Source organism: Aspergillus thermomutatus, assembly GCF_002237265.1.
Source record: "Aspergillus thermomutatus strain HMR AF 39 chromosome Unknown NODE_2_2, whole genome shotgun sequence".
Lineage (NCBI taxonomy): Eukaryota > Fungi > Ascomycota > Eurotiomycetes > Eurotiales > Aspergillaceae > Aspergillus > Aspergillus thermomutatus.
This window is the reverse complement of record NW_020798049.1, coordinates 62,122-76,651: the sequence shown is the minus strand read 5'-3', so window position 1 is coordinate 76,651 and position 14,530 is coordinate 62,122. Positions and strand designations below refer to the sequence as shown.

At 50.6% G+C, this 14,530-nt stretch overlaps 5 protein-coding genes across 5 annotated transcripts; 3 read left to right on the top strand and 2 right to left on the bottom strand.

The window, feature by feature from the left end:
- Positions 1 to 839: 839 nt before the first annotated feature.
- Positions 840 to 1,771, top strand: CDV56_107223 (SUR7/PalI family protein; the record flags this gene model as incomplete). Its single annotated transcript, XM_026760842.1, has 4 exons — positions 840 to 852; positions 914 to 1,211; positions 1,280 to 1,462; positions 1,525 to 1,771. 4 exons carry the CDS (start codon positions 840 to 842, stop codon positions 1,769 to 1,771), a joined length of 741 nt encoding a protein of 246 aa, XP_026618965.1.
- A 677-nt stretch (positions 1,772 to 2,448) lies between these two features.
- On the bottom strand, positions 2,449 to 4,436 carry CDV56_107098 (ribosome-associated complex protein SSZ1; the record flags this gene model as incomplete). The annotated part of the gene is made up of 5 exons (XM_026760717.1): positions 2,449 to 3,120; positions 3,180 to 3,951; positions 4,017 to 4,143; positions 4,228 to 4,264; positions 4,338 to 4,436. 5 exons carry the CDS (start codon positions 4,434 to 4,436, stop codon positions 2,449 to 2,451), a joined length of 1,707 nt encoding a protein of 568 aa, XP_026618964.1.
- An 884-nt stretch (positions 4,437 to 5,320) lies between these two features.
- CDV56_107032 (exosome non-catalytic core subunit RRP40) lies at positions 5,321 to 5,854 on the top strand (the record flags this gene model as incomplete). Its single annotated transcript, XM_026760651.1, has 1 exon — positions 5,321 to 5,854. The coding sequence occupies one exon, from the start codon at positions 5,321 to 5,323 to the stop codon at positions 5,852 to 5,854; it is 534 nt and encodes a 177-aa protein (XP_026618963.1).
- A 371-nt stretch (positions 5,855 to 6,225) lies between these two features.
- Positions 6,226 to 9,278, top strand: CDV56_106848 (MYB DNA-binding domain protein; the record flags this gene model as incomplete). Its single annotated transcript, XM_026760467.1, has 2 exons — positions 6,226 to 6,283; positions 6,388 to 9,278. The coding sequence occupies 2 exons, from the start codon at positions 6,226 to 6,228 to the stop codon at positions 9,276 to 9,278; spliced, it is 2,949 nt and encodes a 982-aa protein (XP_026618962.1).
- Positions 9,279 to 9,555: 277 nt separating this feature from the next.
- Positions 9,556 to 14,247, bottom strand: CDV56_106573 (putative UDP-glucose:glycoprotein glucosyltransferase; the record flags this gene model as incomplete). The annotated part of the gene is made up of 5 exons (XM_026760192.1): positions 9,556 to 12,429; positions 12,482 to 12,742; positions 12,795 to 13,626; positions 13,687 to 14,040; positions 14,102 to 14,247. 5 exons carry the CDS (start codon positions 14,245 to 14,247, stop codon positions 9,556 to 9,558), a joined length of 4,467 nt encoding a protein of 1,488 aa, XP_026618961.1.
- Between the last annotated feature and the right edge of the window lie 283 nt (positions 14,248 to 14,530).

Here is a 14,530-nt window from a genome sequence, read left to right as displayed (position 1 = left end):
TCGATGTCTAGTGACATAGACACCAGAACTACTAGTACCCAAGCTGCAGTGGATAGTAGCACCTATTGGGCTGAGGTACGGAGTGGGAAAGGTAGGAAGGCACAGCCAGGTCCACAGTGGTGGGGGGAACAGGCAGAAAAATTTCGAAAAGACTAGATCCAATTCACGTCAATCCAGTCAAGCAAAAGGTCATAGTCTCATAGGCTCATAGCTGGAGCCAGTTTGCAACCCGATCGATCACCATGGATGGTGCAACGTCAGAGCCGCTGGGCCGAGGGGAAGATAAGCCAAGAAGGAGAAATGGGGACAGTTGCAGTTGGGAGTGAGTTCGACAACGTCATGGATGTGATGTGAGCTAAGCCTTGTTAAGACTAGCGCCAGTCATTAAGGTAGCCACTAGCTGGAAAAGGCTAGTGGGGTTTGGTGCAACGATGACGTCGAGATCATCGCTTTTGCTCTTCTGTACAGCGGAGAAAGCAAGAATCAGCGAATGATGCTTGTGCCACACAACGAGCAATTAACTTTCGATGAAGACGGGAGAGGTGATGATGCATCCTCATTATTATATCACTACTCCAATGATTCTGCCCTTTCCCGCAGGGGCACCGGGATCACCGGATCATTGATATAATAGCGGATGCCCAGGTTGCATGTTCCGCAGCCTACGTTCGAAATTTTTTCACGACTCTTTCCCTGACCGTCTACATAATATCCTCGGACCTTTTGTATTAGGATTCCTTAATCTTTAATCTTTTAACGACATTTTCTCTACTTTATCGAGTCGAAATAACACGTCCTTCAAGCCGGCACGAGCTCCAGGCCGAGTTAGATATAGTAAGATGATCTTGAGCAGTAAGTAGCGCTCTGATCGTCAACCGTCTGCTAGAAAGTCTCGTCTAACACGCTGCGACAGGAGCGAGTCTAGGCTTCCTAGGCCTTTTCTTCACGGCCGGAGCTCTTCTGTTGATGTTCCTCGCTTTTCTCGGAGGAGCAAGGAACTCAAACCCTCTGGATAGGATTTACTGGCTTGAAGCTGACACGGGCAACATTCCCGGCGCACCGGCCTTGTCCCGATGGACATATTGGCAGGTGTGTGCAGTGAACAGCAAGGGACACAATGAGTGCGGAACGTCGTACCCTGACTACCCATTTGATCCCCCAAGCCACCGGAACTTTAATACCACTGTCAACGTCCCTTCAGCTTTCATTGGGTGAGTAGCAGCATGTCCTTGACACGAATGTTCAGACGCCTTGCGTGACAGCAACTAACACTGCATAGGACCAATCATTACTTCTTGACCTCCCGCTTCATGTTCCCATTCCACATCATCGCCTTATTCTTCGCAACCTGCTCGCTCTTCACGGGTTTCCTTGCCATGTGCACCCGCATTGGAAGTTTCGTCTCCGCATTGACAGCGTACATTGCGTTGACTTTCCAGACCATCACCACTTGCCTGATGACGTAAGTTCATCTCTCAGTGTTTGCTAGAGTATAGATTCCGATGTAACTAACAACTCGAATAGCGCTGTCTACGTCCAGGGTCGCAATAAATTCAATCACAACGGCCAATCATCTCATCTGGGGGTTAAGGCTTTCGCCTTCATGTGGACTGCTGTCGCTTGCCTCTTCCTCTCCTGCGTGATCTACTGCATGGGAGGCGCCGTCGGCCGAAAGGACGGCGGATACAGCGGACGGGAACAGAGACGTCGTGGTTTCTTCTCTTCTCGCAGAGCGGGAAGCCTGAGAAGCAACAAGGAGACCGCTCCGTAAATCTTGTTTCGCCTCTTTTTGCCTGAGACGAGCAAGTGTCAGCGTGTCCTAGGTCTTAGGATCGTAATCCATTCTCTTGAACTCAAGGCTATTGCTGCACGGAAACTTCAATAAAATGGATATGGGATTATTTCCATTGTCGTTCACTAAGCCTTCCTGGAATCTCTGGGCTCGCACCAGACGACACCTCGAAGGAATGAGTTATCTGTCGATCCCCCTCTTACGCTCATTTTACGTGTTTATGAATTGGGTACATGTTTGATCTCTATGGCTCTCTAATCCCTCAATTGCCCCCTGTTACGCTGAAGCTGTATGCTTACTGTTTGTTTGACGCATGTCCATGTCCTGACGATGTTTCGACTATTATCTTATCCGTTTAGTAATTGTAATATAATACCTCTGTTCCAACAATTGTCACCCACACTGTCTCCGGATAATAACATGACAAAAGTATACCATTTAATCCAACCGATAAATTTTTCTACATAGCAGTCACCCAGACATTATTCAGATCCAGCGAAGAGCAAGATGAAATTATAGAAAATGCCAAAAGTGAAATTGAACACATCTAGATACTCTATGAACTCATATAAAGTAGGACATTACCCATGACGTTGCCTGTTTCAAGACGGTGAATAGTTTTTCTTAAAGGGAAATACGGAGACTCGAATCACTGCTTACGCCTTGGGCGACTCGACGGCGCCACGGACAGCACTCTGACCACCGACTTCCCGAGCCGTGATCTGCATGCCCAGATCAGCGTTGACGTGAACCATCAGCTCGACCTTGCTGCCAGCCTTGACACCTTTGACAGCAAGTTCGGCAATGGGTTTCTCGGTCTTCCATACAATCTCACGGATTTCCTCCTCTTCATCCTCGTCCGAGTCAAAGTCGGAGTCTTCGTCTTCGTCATCCTCGGCCTTGGCCTCCTTGGGCTTTGGCTCGGGCTTGGTGACCTTGATCTCGCGGACACCCTCGCAGACACGAACAAGAACATCACCACCATCCTTAGGGGCGGAGTACTGAGCGATGCGGCGAGCAGGCAGGGCGGTCTCAGCATTCAGAAGAGGCTTGAACTCAACAGTCTCTCCGGACACGAATTCAACACCAATGGCGTGGTGCAGATGAGGAGTGGCAGTAACCATGGGATGGATGCTCTGCTCAATATCTTCCTTGTCGAATTCCTGGATCAAAGAGGCCTGGATGGCAGCACCACGAGGAGCCAACTCGGAGGGGTTGATAGCGCTGGCAGAGGTCGAGGGGGCGAGGATCTGCGTCTTCTCGGGGAACATGTTGCGGACCAGCTGAGCAATCTTGGGGGTGTGCGATGTACCACCGGAGAAGATGACCTTAGGAAACGGTTAGTCAAGGAATATGATTGTAAGGAAGTATACCTGAAACCACTGACCTCGTCGATATCCAGGACATCCAACTCCGCCTTCTGGACAACCTGCTCAATCAGGCGAGTGAACTGAGCAAAGACCTTGCCCGAAAGCAGCTCGTACCGTGTCCGGTTGATGGTTGAGCTGAAATCAATACCGTCCGCAAGACTCTCAATGCTCAAGCTAGCATTGGTACCCAGACTCAAGGCCTTTCTTGTGGCTTCGCCTTCCAGCTTCAACTTGGCGAGGCCGCGAGCGTTTTCGCGAGGGTCGGTCTTGTGCTTCTTGATGAACTCCTTGGCAAAGTGATCGATGATAATCTGATCCAAGGTTGCTCCTCCGAGTTCGTAATCGTGGGCGGTTGCGAGGATAGTGTACATGCCACCGCGGCAAGCAATCACAGCGGCATCGGAACGGATACCACCAAGGTCAGCGACCACAACAAGCTTGTCAGAAACCACAGCCTCGGGTCTGGCATCGTAAGCCAGGACGGCGGCAACCGGCTCGTGGATGAGCTGGAGAACCTCGAGGCCAGCAGCGCCAGCGGCAGCGGTAAGGGCTTCGCGCTGAGCATCGGTGAAGTCGGTGGGGACGGTGATGACGGCAGCATTGACGTCCTTACCGAGGTAGTCGGAGGCGGATTGCTTCAAACGGCGGAGATGGCGAGTTGTGATCTCAGAAACAGTGACTGTGTTGGGGGTCTCGCTGGCGGTATCCCGGATGGTGAAGGCAACAGTGGAGTCGACCTGCTGAGGGTGCGCTGACTGGTGGCAGGGAGTAGCATCTATCGACTTGAAACTGTGTCACGCAAAATCAGCACGTTTGTTCTTCGAATAGCGAAGTCCTAGTTCAGGGCCAATTACTTCTTGCCAACATAGTCTCTGAAGTATGCAACAGTGTTCTGGGGATTGCGGACAAGCTGAGCCTTGGCTTGGGTGCCGTGGTACTCTTCAGCATCAATGTAGGACAGAACAGTAGGGATTTGACGGTCTAAAAGTCAGAACATGGTAAGCTTCTGCTTCATAGATGTATATCCTCCGGAGAAGCGATCATGCGGGGCTGTGATCAACGTACCTCCTTCCTCGTTGGCGATGACTTCAGCCTTGCCTTCCTGTAAATCAGACCGTTAGAATAATCCCAGTCTTCATGCTTTGAAACCGGATGATGAACCGGTGGAAACTTACAGGAGTGAGGCGAGCAATGGAACTCGAGGAGTTACCAAACGAGATACCGATAGCGAATCTCTCCGCTGTTTCAGCGGCGACACCGTTCGAATCACCCATATTTAGATATATGAAAGAGAAGGTCTGAGGTAGATGATTTGGGACGGGAAAAGAGTGAAGATGCCAGAGGGGTGCGTGAGAAGACGGAGTCAAACCCGGAATTGACTCTGCTCTGCTTGTTTTTCGATTTCTTCTTCCTCCGAACAGAAGAGAAAAAAAATCTTTTGACTTGTTTGACAGCGGGCGGCAACTGTGGCTGGTGCTTATCGATACTAGATGTGGCGGTGCAGCCAAAACACCGACAGAGGCATTAATACAGCGAGGAGTAAGTTTCTACTTGGTCAACCTGAGAGATCCCGTTGTCTTCAATCATCCAAACATGCTCAGATACCGTTTAGATTGCTAGGTATCCTATTGACAATATACTACTTATCTCAATGACTTCGATTTAGTCTTAGGGCTCATTTTACTCTGCAGGGCTGCGGCATCACGTGCGGATAAGCTGATAAGAGCGCGATTCTTTCGCATGAATTTCATGTTCCAGTTCAGGTCACATCTCGCTGCCAGCCAACTATATTGATCCCGCGTTCAGTCGGTAGCAGACAAACGATCATCAATCAGTACGTTTTGAGAAAATGTCGTCGCCTGTCATCTTGCTCCCTGGTGATCATGTCCCGTCAGATCAGCTGCCCTCAAACAAATCTGGTCCTCTGAGACTAGGACCTGGTCTTCGACTACTTTCTCCAGCAAACCCTATAGTACCAGGGTCTAGCTCTTCGTCATCTGGTCATGTTATTGCTTCTACACAGGCCGGTCTACTCTCTACAGATCATAAAAAAAATGCTGTTTCCGTCCTGTCGTTTCCTAATCGCCGCTACATCCCAACGCCCAACGATTTAGTGATCGCACAAGTTCATCATTCCAGTGCGGAATACTTCTACTGCATGATAACACCTCAATCACCTCACGCGCTGCTCGGCCAGCTTGCTTTCGAAGGTGCGACGAAGAAGACAAGGCCAATGTTGAGGCAAGGTGATTTGGTCTATGCTCGAGTTCTGTCCATCGGTCTCGGTGCTGGTGCAGAAGTTGAGCTTACCTGCGTGAACCCAGCAACCGGCAAGGCTGAGCCTGGGGGGTTAGGTCCATTGACCGGAGGAATGGTGTTTGACGTCTCTACCGGCATGGCTGCGAGATTAATGAGAGCTAGCTCGTCGACCTCCGAGCAAGAGGATGGTGTGGATGGATTGGTGGTCTTGGAAGAACTCGGCAAGAAGTTGGAGAAAGTCGGAGGCTTTGAGATAGCTGTGGGGAGAAACGGCAAGGTCTGGGTTGACTGCTCGAATGGAGGGGATGCTGCTGTTAAAGCGACAGTGGCAATAGGACGCTGTCTCAACACGATTGACGAGCATGATCTGAGCCAAACGGATCAGAGAAAACTTGTGACGAGGGTTCTACGAGAAATGAAGATCGAGTCTTGACGTTGCATCTGATACACCGAGTAGCTCTTTGTATACCCAAACGGTTGTCCTGTATTCTTACATTTTACTCCCTTCTTTGGGTCCATTATTGCGAAATAGACTGCCAAGACAGAGATTCTACTTTCATGGCCGCCAAACATTATTGTCGAAATCACGATCTGCTCAGAGTTGTTGTAATGCATCCTAGATATCACCCGGTGGACGCTTAGGGCGGAGAGGATCCGCAAAAAGTCGCGCCGCTCGCGCAGCTTCAGGAATTTTTCCACTATCTTATCTGGCGGAGCTCCAGACTCGCACACCCTTTTTTTTCCTTCCCAGACACCTTTCTTCACTGGTTCAGATTCATGCATTTCCCCTTTTAATTTGTCCAAATGGGTCAAGGGTCCTCGCAGCCCATGAATGGCGGGCTCAGTGAGCCTGAGAGCCAAGGTAAGCTTTGCTCAAAGTGCTTTCTGCGAAAACTGTTTACTACTTTTCAAAACATTGCTGCACTGTACTTTGAGCCTGAACTGATTTGCGACCTTCGAGTGAAGGCCGCGATGCCGTTGGTTACAGTTCCTCGAGTTCTCCGAAAATCTCTAAGAAAGTGAAATCAGAACTTCAGGTCGAGGGAACACCTGCTCCCAAGCGGAAAAGAAAGCAGACTGTCAACAATACCAACAATGGCATGCCTTCGGACACCCCAAACCAGTCGCAAGTATCGCCTCTAAACCAGGCAGACCCTCGCCCGATGAAGCGCACGAAGGTCGCCCCGTCGACCGCAAACACAAAGGAGGCCCGCAAGCCGGAAAAGAATGACACCCGAGAAGCCATTCCGTCTCCAGAAGCCACGGTGATTGCCAACAATTCCGAGGCCGGGAAATTCAACCTCCAGTCGATGGATGTGCAACCTCTAACGGATGTAGCGCATACGAACGGAACCTCGTCCAAAAAGCCCAAGAACTTCAAGGCGAGGACCACACAGCAGGAGGAAGGGAAAGAGGTGTCAACCCTTCCGCAGAGCCCTGTCGAGACTAAGACGATTTCGATGGCATCTGCGAATCCATCACTTGCGGATAGCTCAACGGACCAGAAGGATTCAACGGACACATCAGCCGCTCGGGGTCCTCGAAAAGGAAAGAAAGATAAGATGATTGGCTTCTTTGCTGCATCCGAGGTCAGCGCGCTGGAGACCTTCAAACTCGAGTTTTGTAACGAGCATGGTATCTCCAGTGAAAGATTTGATAGGATGGTACAGCATGTGGACCGGCGCAAAGACAGCGGCTGGCCTTGTGATGAGAGCATCATTAAGAAGCCGGATTTCTGGCAACAAATTTACGATGTATTACCAGGCAGGGATCGAAGATCGGTCTACCGATTCATGAGGCGACATTTCCAGGATTCGTCTCAGAAGCCGCACCACTGGACACATGAACAAGATGACGAACTCATCGACCTGGTAGGACGGTATGGTCCTAAATTCGCTCATATTGCCAAGATACTGGGTCGAGTTGAGGATGATGTGGTTCAGAGGTGGAAGAACCGGCTTGAGCACCGGAGCACCATGAGAAGGGGTGCGTGGTCCGAAGAGGAAGCCCGCGGGCTGCTCAATGCTCTACAAGCTTCCTGGAACAATCTAAAAAAGGACGGCCAAGATGTGGGCCGAGACATTTACGAAATGGATGAGGGCTTGGTATCGTGGGGCCAAGTCAGTAATAAACTTCAGAACTGCCGTTCAAGACAACAGTGCGCGGATAAATGGCGCAAGATCAGACGCAAGGTTATGGGACAGCGTAGCACTGGAAATCAAAACGCTGTCTACGACCCAGCAACGGAAGCAAAGCCGCAAGGCAGAGCGAAGTCCATCACGCTCGCGGAGCAGATGGAAATGGAGAGGATGTATAAGAGCTCCGAATACGTTGATTCGGAGGATGGAGAAGAAGAAGACATGGAACAATCCGCTGGTACAGAGTCTCAATCGCCGAAGAAGCCTCCAAAACAGATTACTAAGATCAAGGATGAGGGTGAGTCTGCCGAAAAGAAGCCCACCATCATGTCTGCTCCAGAAAAGCCACCGGCTACCTCGGCGAAGGCACTCAATAAAGGTTCTCAATCAAACGAGTCACAGACCGAAATTGACGACTCTGAGTCCGAAGAATCGGAGCCTGACTCGGCTGAGTCTACCTCGGACGATGCTTCTGAAGCCGAAACCAAGCCACGTTCTGGATCTGGCTCTGACTCGGACTTCGAATCCAGTGATGAAAGCGACGCAAAAGTCGACGCCAAGACGATTGCACAACCTCCAAATGGGCAGGAGAAAGGTATAAGAAATAACAAAGCACCTTCCGCAAAGACTTCGTCAAAGCCTACAAAACCCACACCGAACCAGAAGCTCGTTGACCGCTCCAAACCCAAAACAAGTGACGATCAACAACCCAAAGGTCAAGCTACGAAGACGTCTGCATCTGACTCGTCGGCCAAGGCTGAAACAAACGCAATTTCACGGGCTAAAGCTTCAAAGCCATCACATTCAACCACTGAGGAAGAGGAAGTGCTGCAAGAGACGTCCTTCGAGTCTGAGTCAGATTCCGAGTCCGGATCCGATTCTTCTTCCGACTCTGAAGCTGAATCAGAAGCCGAATCTACATCAAGCTCCGAAGAACCTTCGAACAGACAGCCCACAAAAGTAGCGCCGAAAGCACCAACGTCGATTGGAAAAGCAAGCGTGAAGGAGCAGGTCTCTCAAAAGACTCAAAATGACGATGACTCCGAAGAAAACTCCTCAACTTCAGATGAAACGTCCTCCAGTGATAACAGCACCGAAGCTAGTGAATCCGACGATGACAGCGGCAGCGACAGTGACTCTATCTCTAGCCCTAGTGACGACAAGCCGGTGAAGTCGCCGAAGGCAGCTGCCCTCAAGGGCACCAAACGCAAAGCTCAGGAACCGGCGCAGCAGACCGGGAAAACTGAGTCGAAGCGTCTGAAAACAGGTCAGAAACCAAGCAAGAAGTCATCTTCGCCATCCTCCTCCGATAGATCCTCGTCAGAAGATAGCGAAAGCGAGGGTGAGTCCGACAGCCGCGCTAGCAGTCTTGACAGCGATTCAGAAGCCGATACCGACGAGTCAGTCTCGGCGTCAGACAGTTCAGACTCCACGTCTAAGCCCCAGCCCCAGCCTCAGCCCAAATCCAAGTCCAAGTCCAAGCAGCCTACTGCTCGGCCAAAAGTACCGAAAGCTGTTAATGGGCAAGAATTTGAACTCTCAAAGTCAGGCACTCCAGCAATATCAAAGGAAGGAAGCAATGCCAAGAATGGGCAAAGCGGACCGAAGCAGAAGTTGAAACAAGTCAAACCCACCCTTCCTCAGGTCAAGAAAGACGGAGAAAAGAAAAAGGGCAAACCGGGATCGACTCCAGTGTCAAAGGCGAAAAAGTCCAAGTGATGGGATACAAATATGGTGTAGACGATTGACTGACTTATGAGTGATGATGATTTTGTTTGTGATAAGAACTTGGATGTACGCTGATTCGGTGTATTGTACAATAAACTAGAAGATCTCGGTTCGCCGCCTAATATATACTGGATAGATGGAGCAAAATGTAATCTGGAATGTCCCCAATTCGTCATTCTCTTCTGACGGTGATCAAGGCCCAAAAGGCGGGAGCTGCAGCCCTCATTTACACTGAGGTAATTCCTGATAAGAAGCTAGATGCTATATACTAGAGCTCATCCTTTTCCCAACCAGACTCCTCGTCTTGGTCTGCAGACTCCATCTCTTCCTGTTGTTCTCGATGTTGCTCTAAGGCGACTCTTTCCGCCAATGCCGCAATTTCATCATCATATTTCGTCCATTCAGGAACCTGTCTGCGGGCCCTGTCCAGTTTGGGCTCCTTTGTTTGCGGGTTATTACACAGATCAATCGTTCTGGCCGTGCTGAGCGACTCGTCCGAGCACCAGGTCTCACACCACAGCCACTCCTGGGGAAGGCTCTTGATCGGGATGTGATGCTGCATATGATTCGGTAGGTCTTGGTCGAGATTACTCAGACTGTTTGGATCGGCTGAGAGCATCTGGTACTGTCCGCGAAGACGATCGCCGGCCGCAAGGGCCCGGAAGCGGTTTAGATCTACTACGTACAGCGCCGAGATGTGATAGGGGAGACCGCGGAGAAAGTTCTTCCAGTATCCTTGCTTCCAGAAGCGGAAGCCTTCCATCTCCTCGCGGGAATCGCACATGGGTGTGAAGCCGTATGGCGCGCCCTCGAGATCTAGAGAGACGAGGTCGAACATATCCGTGCGGACGATTTGATCGGCATCCACGAAGATGACCTTGTCTAAGGAAAGCGGGAAAAGGACGTCCAAGAAGAGGATCTTGTATCCCCAGATCTCTCGTTGTTTCTCCCGTTGCGCTCGAAGCCAGTGTGGCCATTTGTATGTAACCATTTCGTACGAAAAGCCATATTCTTTCGCCAGATGGGGAAGGAAAGATTTGAATGAAGGCGAGAGGAATTGTTCGATAAACCAGAATTTGACGGAATGCTTCGTGTTTCGCATCACGGAGACCATCATAATGTTCAGCATTCGCTCGTACAGGTGACCGCTTGCCACAGAGAATATGTTGATGTCCGCCTGCTTCTCAGCCAGACCATCTTTGGGACCGACACCTACGCTTGACAGTACACCCTGAGCAAAGTTGAAGGCCTTAGATACGTAGTCCATCGCTGAGCCTGATTTGACACCTGTATCTAGGACATCTTCCATCTCCTGGCCCTTCTTCCGCGAAAGGCGAGGGAATAGAGTCTTCCCTTGGAATGAAAGAAGTGCAACCTCGTTGTTCTCATCATCCGGTTGCGGACTGTACCCCTGGCCGCCGACGCTGTCAATATTGAAAATGCGCTGACTGCGGCCAGGCTTAAGATTGATCTTCCACAATCCCGGCTGAGCTTTGAACTGGAAATAACCCAGATTCGCCATGATGATAGTATCAGCGAAGTGAGGATTGTCTTCAGTGCCAAGAAGTAGTTGAACTCCCCTCGGGGGAGTCTTGACCGTGACATCACGCGAATGTCCTTCAATCAAGATGTGTTCCAGTGCGTAGATGGCGTCAACATTGGCACCTGGTTTCAATGAGCTCAATTTGATGTTGTCCAGGTCGTAGATCGATTCCTTGGGAGCAACGAGCCAGGGGGATGGGACGTCCATGCCCAGGGTGAGAAGTGCCTCCACCGGCACGCCAGAAAAGGTGGCTGTGGGCCTTGCAAGAGTTCCATCATCGTTGAACGATGGTTCCGAGTCTAAGACATAGCGATAGAATCGTTTCGTTGGTAGCTCCTGGATCTCTTCACGCGGGTTCAAGGACAACCTGACCCGGACACTGGCCAATTCTGAGAGGACCTCCAAGATTGGCAGCCATCTCTGTGCTGTTTCCGAGGTAGGATCGATAGAAGCAACGATGGTGATAGCTGGATCTTCAGAAGTCGAGACAGTGATCACAGACCGCAAATCGCTCCATTTCTTGAACAAATCCATTCTGATGTTCGACATCTGTTCAAAGATCCCCTCAGGGACGTCAGACACGGTCGAAAGAGCTGCAAGAGAAGTAAGTTTGGCAAGCGCAAGAGGGCCGGAGAGCTTCGACTCCAAACCGAGATCCTTTGCAGCCTTTGCAACAGGACATATTCTCCTCGCCTGTTCGTAGGCCAGAAGTTGGTCCAGATCTTCTTTCAATAGCGTCGATCCATCCGGGAGAGGCCCAATCGCTCTGCCGTTGACAACGACACCATTCGTTCCAGGCAAAAACCCAAGGCCTCTAGCCAAGGTCTGCTGCGCCTCCCAGAATTGGGACATCTTCTTAGCGTCTGCTTCAGAAAACGTACCGATTTTCGCAGTCTTCAGATCGGTTAGAGCCCGGGAAGCATGCACTCTGTCTGTCCCCTTCAATGAATTATAGACCAGGGTAGATCCGCTTTCCGTCTCCACATCAGGAACGGGGTTATGAATCAAAACCATTTCCACTTCGCCGTGTGTCTCCTGGTGTTCAAGAGCCTCAACAAGTAACTTCAGGCCGTTCTCGGAGTCGAAGTCCCCAACAACGATTAAATGCTTACTATCGAGTATATCCTCCGTTTCAGATGCAATGCGAAGGGCATCAGCGAACTCTCCCCTAGACTCTGCTAGTTTCGAGATGTCCACGATTCGGATATCCTTTGAATCCTCGGGGATTATCAAAGGGTTGCGGCGATCAAATGCTTGCGAGAGGAAAAGTTTGGGAAGCCATGTGTCTTCCTCAATAGACCCATCCATGACTGCCTGTTGTATGGTTTGCAAGTCTCGACCAACCCTCATACTCATTTCCTGAGGCCAGTTGTCGTCTCGGGGAACAAAGACTCCATTCACCAAGATATACGGTGCGTCGGCCTTGATTCCAAGTCGGTTCTGGTATTGCATGGTCCGGGAAACTAGGCCCTCGAGCTCATCGCTCTTCAAGAGCTCGTCGAACGATAAAACTTGCTTATTGGGGCGCGAACTTCGATCCTTAGTGGCGCGTTGGAAGGAGACCTTGTCCGGAGACCCTATCTTCTTCTTGGCTGCAGACTATTCAAATCATTAGCACACCAAAGACCACATAACACCTGGTACGACATACCTCTTCCAAGTACTGGATCAGGCTGGCCAGACCAAAGGTCTCATGGAGATAATGAGCGACTTTGAGTTGTGCGACGGATCCCGGAGACGAAGCAAGAGGGACCAAACCAAATCGTACTGGGATCTTCTTCTTGACAAACACCTGAAGAGTCTTGACGACCAACTCCATGTCATCAGAGCTAGTGAGATCCACAGGAGCGACAATATTATGCGCATCGCGCCTCACAGCGGGGAGTTGGCCTGGGTACATGGGTTGAAGGTACTGCTCACGATAAGTACGCCATTCAAACACAGAACTGAAGGTGAAAGCTTACTGCCGAGAGGTCGTCGGGCCATGATTGGTATTTTGTATCCTTTTCCAGGTCGTTCATCCAGATGATCACGCCGCCGCCCTCAATCTCGTCCCGGTAATTGTAACGCGGAGGGGAATCCTTCGCCAGTGTCTCTCCGAGGGTCTGATGGCAGAGCAAGTCGACGGCTTCCTGAGCAGAAAGTCCAACGCTCCGAAATTTCTCGATTAGTCTTCTTTCGCGACGGAGGTGATCCAAAAGTGAGAATGCATCTATCTGACGGGGATCAATCTGAACGCCATTGATCCACATGACATTGACGCCTGAAGGAAGCATTCCAAGCCGGCTAGTACGGATATCTTTCAGCAGAGCGGCTGATGCATTGTAGGCCGCGATTTTGGCGGAGTGCTTGGGAAAGTCTTGAGAAATCCTCACAAGCGTATCCAAGGGCTCCTCACTGTCCATCACATAGCTGACCGTGTTCAGACCGAGACGGGCCACTTCTGAGGAAGACAGAGGTCTCAGGTCATCAGGCGATTCTTCCTCCAGACTGGCCGACTCAGTAGTCCCCGAATTCTTTTGACTCTTTTTCTCAGCATCACGGTCGTCAATTACAATATAATCCGTCCGCTTAAGAGCAAGTTCGACGCCATAGCCAGAGACAAATAGGGGACGAGATATCCAATGCTGAGGTGGTCGGTAGCGCACACGATACGAGACCTGTCCTTCCTCGGCGAGCGCAGTCAAGGTATGATGGAAATCCCTGAACATGGGAGACGCAATATCCGCATACAGAATGGCCGGTGGAAGCGATATATCTCCTAGCACTCGATCGAAGGGAAGTTCTCGCGGATCTCTGCACACCATGGTATGTTAGACACCAGTAAACACACAGCCAAGAACAATAGCAACTTACGACTCTCCCATCACGTCCTGCTGGGCACGCTCCATGCTGGAGGAGCAATACTGTTTACCCTCCGAGTGCACCCATACAGGACATGCCGCATCCTGCGCCGCCATCAAAGAATGCTGGACAGACGCATTATAGAACTGATAGTGCGCCGTGATTCGAGGGGCCGCCGATCGAATTGCTAGAGACAGCTTGAACGATGACAAAAGTTCAGGGGTGCTGAGATGTCCATCATCATGAACGACTTGTAGGAAACGGTCATAGAGCTCCTTTTCAGTGGTGGTGTCGTCAAAGGTTCCCTCCGCTATACGACCGAGTAGGGGGAAGTAGGACGTTGAGTTCTCCTCCGCAGCTGTTTCTCTGATTTTATCATGAGCAAGCTATAAGCGCCGTACGGAATGGGATGGCTGAACTTGCTTACAATAGCTCTAGAAGATACGGTGCTGAATCGAAGGATGCTTGCAAAGCAACATTGACAGATGGGCTTCCACGGACCACACAGGTACACGCAGCCAGTACTACAAGGCAAAGTCGCCGCAAGGTGACAGAGCCTAAGCCGATAGCCATGATTGAAGCACGGCTCTAACCCACAGCTTCTCGTTAGACTGTTTATCAACGGAGCCGAATAGCAAGCATAACGGGCCGACAATTCAAGCTCGATGTGGGTTCGCAGGTAGCGTACAGGCAGATAAAATGTGTACTCTCAATCAGGCATAAAGAAAAGCATTTATCTCCGTCTCACTGAGAGAAGTCCGTAAGCAACTTACCTCGTATATGACATACAGATGATACAGGATGCTCTTCAGGCCACCTTGCTGGAGAGCTCCTACGGGAGGCGCGGCGGCCACTA